Source organism: Ricinus communis, chromosome 10 (genome assembly GCF_019578655.1).
Source record: "Ricinus communis isolate WT05 ecotype wild-type chromosome 10, ASM1957865v1, whole genome shotgun sequence".
NCBI classification, from domain to species: domain Eukaryota; kingdom Viridiplantae; phylum Streptophyta; class Magnoliopsida; order Malpighiales; family Euphorbiaceae; genus Ricinus; species Ricinus communis.
The window spans coordinates 21,105,112-21,115,355 of NC_063265.1; the positions used below are offsets into that span (position 1 = coordinate 21,105,112).

General features: G+C 29.0%; 1 protein-coding gene across 1 annotated transcript; it reads right to left on the bottom strand.

Annotated features, from left to right (window-relative positions):
- Nucleotides 1–853: 853 nt before the first annotated feature.
- On the bottom strand, nt 854–3,253 carry LOC8260413 (cytochrome P450 87A3). Its single transcript, XM_002529117.3, has 9 exons — nt 2,993–3,253; nt 2,569–2,893; nt 2,257–2,406; nt 1,903–2,154; nt 1,718–1,807; nt 1,548–1,626; nt 1,328–1,434; nt 1,124–1,251; nt 854–1,048 (listed from the first exon to the last, which is right to left on the bottom strand). Exons 1-9 carry the CDS (start codon nt 3,187–3,189, stop codon nt 958–960), a joined length of 1,419 nt encoding a protein of 472 aa, XP_002529163.2. The 5' UTR covers nt 3,190–3,253; the 3' UTR covers nt 854–957.
- Nucleotides 3,254–10,244: the final 6,991 nt, after the last annotated feature.

A 10,244-nucleotide genomic window follows, 5' to 3' on the forward strand; every position in this document is an offset into this window, starting at 1 on the left:
ATTCCATAATTACTAAGAAATTTATTACTTTTCGTAAATTTTTCAATTTATGATAAATTATTAAATTTCATAAAAGTAATCATATTGTATCATTTATTTTTTCTCAAGTAGTAAGACTTATAAAAAATTAATATAATTTGTAAAAAATATGAAAATGATTGTCATTTTTCATCTTAGCAATAAATTTTGCAATTACCAAAAGAATTAATATTTTTTATAAATTTATCAATTTTTCTTAAATTATTAAATTTTACAAAATAATCATATTTTAGTAAAATCATTCATTTTTCACAAATAGTAAGACTACGAAAAAATGAAGAAAATTGTCAATTTTTGTAATTTAGCAATAAGTTTTATGCTTATGATAAATTAATATTTCTGTAAATTTACTTATTTTTTCGTGAATTATATTTCAGCAAAAAGTAATCATATTTTCATAGTATCATTCATCGTCTCATTGGTGGTTTTGTAAAAATAAAATTATAGAAGGATTCAACAAGCTGTGAGTCACTTTTTTGATAATAAATCACTTTTTCATATAATATAATAAAAAAATATATCATATGTAATCAATTATCCTTAATTTGATATACTCTTCAATATACAAAAAAGTCTATGTATTTACATATATATATATATATATATAAAAGTAAAACATCTTCAACCACTACTAACCACATAATCCGGTGACCGGTAATATTTAAAAAATAATAATAAATTTTAATATTATTTTTAACTAATATATTTTAACACTTTATTTCTAAATCAATTATTATAAATTATTTAGATATTAAAAATTATAATTCTAATTGCTTTACATTTACGTATATATTTTGGGTTATGACCAAACGAGTAATAAAATGATTATTATGTTATATTACATTATAACTTTTATCACATTACATAATTGATTACATTACATTCCATTATGTCACGTCACGTGACAAGGAACATATTCTAAGTGTTTTTGTCGAAGAGTTGAACGTGGAAACCATCAGGAAACACCACACCAGGCTTCTTGAGGACATGTCCCTTGATCACACTCCACCTAATTTAAAATTGGTCAATATTAAGAGAAAAGAGCGAGATTAAGAACTCGATGGAGTACCAGAAATGAAGGTACCTGTATTTTGTAACCAAATAGTGGAGAAAAATGGCCATTTGCAGTTTAACAAAATCAGCTCCTGCACAAAGTCTCACTCCTCCCCCAAATGCCATAAAATTCTTCGATCCAGCGTTTAATTCTTCTCCCTGGCGTTTTATAAACATAAAGAATTCAAAAAGTTCATTAAAAAAAGAATAATAACTAATTATGCCTTGAAATTACCTGCCAGCGCCATGGATTGAAGGCCAGGGGATCATTGTATTTCACGGGGTTTAAATGAACAGTTGTTGGACATACCATAACCATCCAGCCTGCTGGAATTGTATATCCTGCATATGGCTCATGCAATTTTCTTACAGGGATGTTGATGACAAGAAACCGAAAGAACCTCGGCAATTTTTCTAACATGCACGGATTTGATTAGCTAATGTGTGAAACTTGCCTTTTATTTGTACGTCATTGACAGCCTTCCTGAAAACTCTTGGGACAATATTCACAAGCCTTGTTGTTTCATTGATAACCTGCAATGCAATCAAACAAAATATATGAAAATAAAGGTATATAAATATCAGGTAATAGTACAAAGCTTTCCTGGAATTTGCTGGGACTTACCATATGGGTAAAAGTCATGGACCTGTATTCCTCCCATGTGAGTTTAGAATCATTCTTTTCTCGGTTGCTTAGAATGGCTTCATGTTCTTTCTGATAGGACAATTAGCAAAATATTAATCATGAACATACAAAGAAAAAAGAAAAAAGAACAGTAGAAGAAAATGCTGAATTAATTGTGTACTCACAGTTAACTCTTCCAGTGCTTCAGGATTTTCAGAAAGAAGTTGCAGGGCTAAAACCATAACTGAGGAGGTAGACTCGAAGAAAGCAAAAGGAAGGATAAAGAGAAAATCTAAAGCCGTTTTCTCCGTCAGGAAGCTTCCATCTTTATCTGTTTCTTCTAGCATAACGTCAAGGAAATCTTTCTTTTCTTTCTTGGGTGCTGTATGCCTTTCCTCTAACGTACTCTTTATAATCTCCATCGCTTCCTTCCGTCCCTACAAAATATTTATCAGGATAGAATCAATTCAATTTATTGTATTGCTACTGATTTATTAGTGTAATGTCATATGAAGTAAGTGAGAAGCATAAAAAGAAACCTGTAAACATTTCCAGTAAGCAGTTCCGGGAATGTACAAAGGGAAGGAGATCAAACCATCAAGAAAATCAGCATAGTATTTTCTCATCTTCGTTGTAGACTTTGTTCCATTGCAACTGAACAGCAGTTCGGTGCTAAAACTAAATATCATCTGTAAAACAACCCATAAAATATATATATATATATATATATATACACATACAGGTGTTAAACCTTGAGCTTTGTTGACCATTTCTTTCTTAATTAAGTATTCTAGTTAGAGTGTGAAGAAAGGATTTATGAGTTAGAAAACAAAAAAGTAGAAATAAAATACTGTTGAAATAGCTTCTTTCAGTTCCACTGTGCCTTGGGTGGACCAGAGTTGCAAATGTTTGCAAGTCAGGTTTTCGATTTCAGGAAGCAATCTCTGTTTCAGGCTTTGACTACCGACAAAGTTCAAGATCAAGTTCCTCAGATGCTTGTGTATGAAACCTTGAAGAAAAAGAATATTGTCTTTCCCAAGAATATCGGTGAAGCTATCCATATACCAAGATATGAATGACTTCCCTTCTTGTTGGAATATCAAATGATTGACCTCAGCATCTGCAGAGACAATAATTTTACAGCCAACTATACTGGTCTTAAACAGAGAACCATACCTGCAACACAAATACATAGAGAAATTAACTACAAGATGAAGAAATGCTTCATGATTATCAAATTTAGAAAGAATTGTAACAATGCAAGCATATATATACTTCTCCGTCCTTTTTCTGATGAAAGGAGGAACGTCAAGATTCCTGTGAGGAATAAAAAACTGAATGGTCTCTCCAATGATTGGAAAACCCATTGAACCTGGTGGGAGTTTGCCATTGCACTTTGGGTTCCTCCAATTATAAACCCAATGTGCAAGGCATAAGAGTAAGCTTAGACCGACCACTGTTACAAAAACCATAATTCTTCCTTTTTCTTCTTTCAGGTACCAAGTACATATAGCTTTTTGTTCTTTTATGAATAGACAATGAAAGAATTTTAATAAGCAATGGCTGCATTTATACCATATCCACGAGCAACACAACTAGCCCTAAGCTACTTCAAATAGAGTCGGAACGAAAATTCTTGATTAGATTTAGTATATGTCGCCATCTATATATCAAACCGATAGATGATTAACACATATTCATTAGTATTAAATAATAAAATATATGTCAATCATCTAATATCAAAGTGTAAAACACTTATATATACATGTTATTTTTCTTAGTTGTGGTGTATACATTCTAGATAAGAATCTTCTGACGCGGATATGTCGACATATTAATTTTTGTGAAAAATTCTTATTTAGATAATATATATAAATCACAACAAATTAGAGAATAACATGCATATATAATTGTTTTGTACTTTATATTAAAAAATTAACACATACTCTATTATTTAAAATTAATAAAAATATATCAATTATTTATCGTTTTACTATATAGACAGCGGTTGATATTTTTAGTTTGATAAGCATGTTTTATCTTACAATTATTTTTTAATTAAATTAATTAAAAACTGATAATTAATTGAATAAAAAATAATTAAAAACACTTATTTTTATATTATTACAAAAAAATTATTATAGATAAACTGAAAACATTTTATAATCTTTTTACTTTTTGAGTTAGTATTCATCGTATAACTGAATAATAACAATAATAATAATAATAATAATAAAATAATAATAATAATAATCTAAACATTTTACAATAAACAAAGAGCGGTGACATGTCCGCCGTCCGTACTTCTTTAAATTCCTCTAAAAAAATTATATGATAGTTCGGTTACACCAAACTCTAACAAAGTCAAAATCAAGCTTCATACATATCTAATATACTTTGTTTATATGTGACAGTTTTGTTGATGTATTACAAATTATTTTAACCCAGATGATTTTTTGAAAATATTAATATTAATTAATAAATTATTTTTTTGATTAAATAATATTATTAACTATTTATATTTAGAAATATTTCTTCAACTCTATGCATCATTAAGTTCAGAGAATATTTACAACTATTTATGACCTTAACATAGTTTATATTAATAGGGCTTAGCGACTCGGCTACAAGAAAATAAATTGTAGCCTTTTACTTCAAGCTAGATATTTAGGTTAGTAAAAGAAAATTTGAGCATTAGCGACTAAAAGATTATATGTAGCATTATTTATTTAGTATTAGATTTATACTAATGAGTTTATTTATTATTATTATTAGCTATTTATAATTTAAAGTTAATCAATATAAATGTAACACTAGCAGATAATGTCATGTATACTGTGCAATTAGTTTTATCTATGGATAATATAGTAATATAAGTTAAAATAATTATTTTAAGGACTTCAAAGTTACTTGACTCTAGTTACGAGAGAGTAAATATCAAAATAGAATTGAGAAGCGAAGCTCCTATTTATCTAACAGCTAACGTAGTATATAACTGAATCATCATTGGGTCCATATAGTCATATGATTCATCTTATAAACCTTTTTCTACCATAAAAAAATAAAGAACCACAATTTTTAATTTCATTTCATTTTATTTGGATTAGCTTAAATGTTTATTTTAACAGATAAAATAGAATTAAAAAACCCTTTGACTTTATCTTGCTCAATCTTTTAGTTGATCGATCGAAATTAAAACTGAAAAAGAAAAGTTTTATAAAAGAAAACTCTAATTATTCATAGTTATGGTTGTTATTTTCTTTTTTCAAAATTAAAGCTTTCTATCAGTAAAATTAAAATTAATTAAACTACTTTAAAAATGAACGTTATCTATTCAAAATTTACCTCATAAAATTTGTCTCAACAGATTATGAATCAGCATGTAGAGTAGATTTAACATGCAATCAACACTCAGTTGATAATATAAAAATAACTAGCATGTTGGTTCAGAGATTTTATGCAGTTGATCGTTGTTTCTCACTAAACAGCTATATTAAACTATTTGATAAGACTAAAGAATCAACAACTAATAGCTGATTTAATTGCAATCAGTTAATGATTGTATTAGCTCTATTTTAGAGTTTTTTTATCAGTTAATAGCTAATTTGATTTTTTTATTTGAATAATATTATTTTTATTAAAATTTATTGATAATAAGTTATTTTTAATCGATCTCATATAATTAGTTTTTATAATTTATGATAAATAACAATTATTTTAAAATTAAGATTCTAGTTGAAATGTCAACTCTCCAATAGCTAAACATTTTACTATAAACAAAGGACGGTGGCATGTAGGCCTTCCTGGCTTCCTTAAATACCTTTAAAATTATTTATGATAGTTCGGGAAACTAAACTATAACAAAATCAAAAGTTTTGATATATGTTTAATATATTTTGTTAATATGTGACCATTTTATTGATGGAAGATAACTTCTAGAAAATAACACATATCTATATACATTGTACTTTTAATATAAATTAAATAAATTATTTTTTATTAAATAATATTTATCTAAAAATTAATGTAAATTATATTTTAATTTAATTTATATAAGCATAATTAATTTATTAATTGATAAACTACCAAAGTTTAGACTTCTTTTTCTTTCAAACTGAAGAACTAAGCCTAGACGTAAAGATGTTTTAATTTTCTTTTAATAGCTTTAATATATGTACAATGTCACGACCCGATCTGTGGGCTTGTGATCGGCACTAAAGAATGGATAGGCGTAAGGCCACTGAATACCATAGTAAGCATGACACTCACTAACTTAATTACATCTCATTTAATATCACTGATGCCACAATTTCTTAATCATTACATTCTACATATTTAATTCGGTCTACCAAAAAAATTAGGCGAGACCCGAAACTACAATAATTTACAACTGATAAGTCTATTATTTCTACTACGAAGAATCTAAAATTTTACAAATCAAATATACCAAATTAAATACATCATCCGATGATGAATGAGTCGGGTTGCTAGATAAGAGCCGCGGGAAGACTAACAATCACAGATTTGAAAAAATAGTAAAATTGAGACTGTCAGTCTCGAGAGTGAGTTAAAATCATATATCCAAAAATAATTACAAGCACTTCAATAACACATTTATTTAATTTGAAATAAATATTAAGTCATGCAAAAATAAAAGTGTCATGTCATGCTTAAATAAAAATAACTTTCACATACTACAGGACGGAGTACCTCAGCAGAACTCTAATCCCAACACTAAACATCTCGACTCTCTCATTCTAACAGAACTGGCGCCCCGAGAGCGAGGCTCGACTAGAGTCCTTAAATCCAGTTCAGACACTTAATTATCACTAACACTCTTAGCCTTTCGGCTCTCTTACTCTAATAAGACTGGCATCCAGAGAGCGAAGCTCGACTAGGGTCCTTAACTCCAGTCTGGTCACTTTAGGTTTCCAAATAAGCCGGCGTCCAAAGAGCAATGCTCGACCATGGACCTTTACTCCGGCACACTCACTTTACTCAGCCCAGAGAGTAATGCTCGACCAGGGCAATTCCTAATTTACCTTTTTAAAATTTACAAACCTTTACCTCCTTATTTTCTGTCTCTGATTCATGTTCTACAACCGTCCCATCTCGAGTCAACACAAAACAATAAAATCGTAATGCAGAAAATGAAATTTATATAAATAGCGATTAGAATAACTGATTAAAATATTAAATCATGAAATCAGAATTATCTCGTAAAATCTCAGCATAACACATGTAAACGAACATATGACTTTAACTCACAGCTTTGACGACCTCCTAGCTCTGCTCCGATGCCTCGGATGGAGCGAGACGAACTGACGGATTATCTAATTACGGAAAACAATTAATCAATAAAGTGGAGACATTTGACAATTAACCCTAGGTCTAGATTCCTAGGACTGGTTGTTTAAAAAAAATCTCGACTCGAGTAAATTCTATCAAAAATTAGGCAGAACCTCCCCTACAATACGAACATTTACCCCCTATAAAACGAGTCCAGGACCTGCCAGAAAATACTTCAAATATTCAACAATTCATTTTAACGGGAGTCGGGTTCCCAAGACTTTACTATTTTTCTAGACTCCGCCACACATCACAAAACACGACCTAAGTCAAGCAGTCCGATAAATAATTATTTTAACACATAATATTTCTAATGCTCAACACAAATCAACAAACATATAATTTACTAAAAATTTCTAAAATCGACGGGCCAGAGAAAATTACCGAGACGCTTGATCGCTCGGTCAACTTGCCTCAAACCGCCGGAGTCCGATCAACGATCCAAATGCACCAACGGACTCGAGACGACGCGCTGATGATGATCTCCACTTCCAATCTTCCGATCCGACCCTCGATCATCCAAAGAGATTTACGGACGATCTCGGCCGTCGATTTTCAAACGGAGTCTGATCGTTACGAAACCAGTGCCATTAGAAATCTTGAGCTGAGAAGAGTCCGGATATGCCCTCCGATCATCCATCCCTCGTCGGAGCTCGCCGGAAAAGTCAGAAAACACGGCTGCCACCCACTTTCTCTTTCCACGTGAACTTCCAACTCCAGCCACCATTTGCGTTGCCGCTGCCGCCAAAACGAAGGCAAGACGGAGGGGATCGATCGCCATCAGAAATAGTGGCTACCAACGCCGGAAATGCCATGACTGGCGTCCAAAAAGGCTGCCACTTTCCTTCCATTTCGCCGCCTACCAACGTCTTCCGGCCCGAAACGGACGCTTCCCTCATCTGCCATCGAAGCCCTACATCCCCGACACCTTCCTTTCTTCTTCTTCTTCTTCCTTCTTTATTTTCTCTCTTTTTCCTTTCATTTTGACTTTTGGTCCCTGAACTTTTCTTTCTTACCATTTAGTCCCTCAACTTTTTAATTACTAACAATTTCGTCCTATAAAATTTCTAATTAACCCTTAAATTTTTTTAGCTTTTCAATTAAGGCTCTAACTATTTAATTTGAGCCAAATTAGAATTATTTAAAATATATAATTACATATTTACCCTTGCTTTTAAATGTAAAATTATCAAAAAGCCCTTTCCGACATATTTAATTATAAAAATACTAAACATACAAATTTTCATTAAAACCCCATATTAATAAAATTATACTTTTAATCCTTATTTCAAAATAAATTTTCAATTTAGTCCTAACACACAATTAATTTAATTAATCAATTTGCTAAATATTTTTCAATTAAAATTTAACACCATTAGCTAATTAAAATGTCATTTTCCCCGATAATTCTTTTACAAAATATCCTTCACAGATTCTTCAATAACTCTCAAATATAGAATTTAATTTATATATATTCATTTGGAGAAAAAATTTGAATAACCAAAAATATAATTTATTTCTCAAAGAATTTACTTAATTAATTTCTTAAAAATCAAACTAATTGGATATAGAAATAACTACTTTATTTGTCTAGCATTTAAATTTTCATTTAAATCATTCCAATTTAAACCAAATAAAATAAAGTAAAATTAATTTAAATAAAAATTCATTTATTAATTATTACTAATATTATCATTATTAAAGGAAATTTCCAGGTATTACATACAATCTCTTAATACTCCCCAACTCGGCCTTAATCGGATTATAATCAAATTTAAGATAATATTGTTTTGGCATGCTAAAATTATTTAAATTAAAATAAAATCAATTAGTGTTAACTAGTCGTATTTTTAGGCTTAAACATCAAATCTTCAAATTAATAATTAATTCAACTGAAGTTTTTAAGTTGAACTAATTAAAAGATATAAATTATGAGATAACTAATATTAATAACGTATAAATTTTTCATCATTTTAAAATTCTTGATTAAATAAAAGCCACCAAAAATAACCATACAAAGCTAAAATGAAACACATCAATCTTTAATAATCATAAATATAAACTGGAATATAGAAAATATGATAATAAATTATTAACCATTAAACAGAAGCACTAAAGAAATATTTAACCTCAAACACTAATTTAAACAGGAAAAAAGATCACCTCAAGCATACGGTAAAACAAAAAAAAAAAAAGTAAACCCAAATGAGAGAAATAAATAAGAAAAAGATAACTAAATAATTAGATATTTATAAAATTAAAACATTTACTATTGAGTCCAATTAAGCTCACAAAATCCAAAATCTATATTAATAATAGCAGATGCACACAATTAGAAAAAATAGAATGAGCTTAGTAGATGAATTCAAGTGAATATTTTCTTACACAAAAAGAAAAAATTATTTGGAATTTAAACTATGGGGTTTTTAGATTCATATAGTATTTGATTGAAATCTAAATCCATATTATAAATATATATCCAATCAAAGAATTTAACCCAAATCCAAATCCATGGCATCCAATCACAATATTAGGAAAATTGATGTCTCGATCCACTCTTATTTAATTTCTTCAACTATAACTATTATTACCACACTCACTACCACCATCATACTTATTGCCATCCCCACTATACTCACTACGATAAAAATGTCAATGAACATATTGTGTATAATAAGTTGTCATTGATGCACTACAATAATAAAATCAAATCCCATCTTACAAATAATTACTCATATCATTGATATCAAAGTTCTAATGATATGCTTAAATAAGACACACATAAGCTCAAATAATGGAATTTCAAAGAAAGACACTTTATTATAGATTTTTGTCGAACATATTATTTGCAAAGACCATTGTTTTATCAATAATTTTAGATTTCTTATATTTTATTTTACTCTTCAACAATTAGACATACCATGATACAAATAGAACAAATTTACTTGTTAAGTAGTACCAAAAAAAAAAAAAAAAAGAATAACAAAACAACAATGAGATTTAATGAAAGAGATAATTACAATCAAGAAAACAATCAAAACAAAAAAGAAAAATAGAAAGAAAATAGAGAATAATTTCTAAAATAGCAGAGGCAATTAATGAAGTCTTAATTATCTCCTCCCTTATCACCTCCATACTTCAAATTTTAGTTTAAACTATTTCAATAATAATTAAATAA

Bases quoted from the DNA above. Each gene is read 5' to 3' on its own strand.
- LOC8260413 (XM_002529117.3), bottom strand. From the start codon at position 3,189: ATGGTTTTTGTAACAGTGGTCGGTCTAAGCTTACTCTTATGCCTTGCA. The intron at 1,627-1,717 runs GTAAGTCCCAGC...ATTGCATTGCAG, and splicing joins CCATGACTTTTACCCATATG to GTTATCAATGAAACAACAAG. The intron at 1,252-1,327 runs GTAATTTCAAGG...ATAAAACGCCAG, and splicing joins TCAATCCATGGCGCTGGCAG to GGAGAAGAATTAAACGCTGG.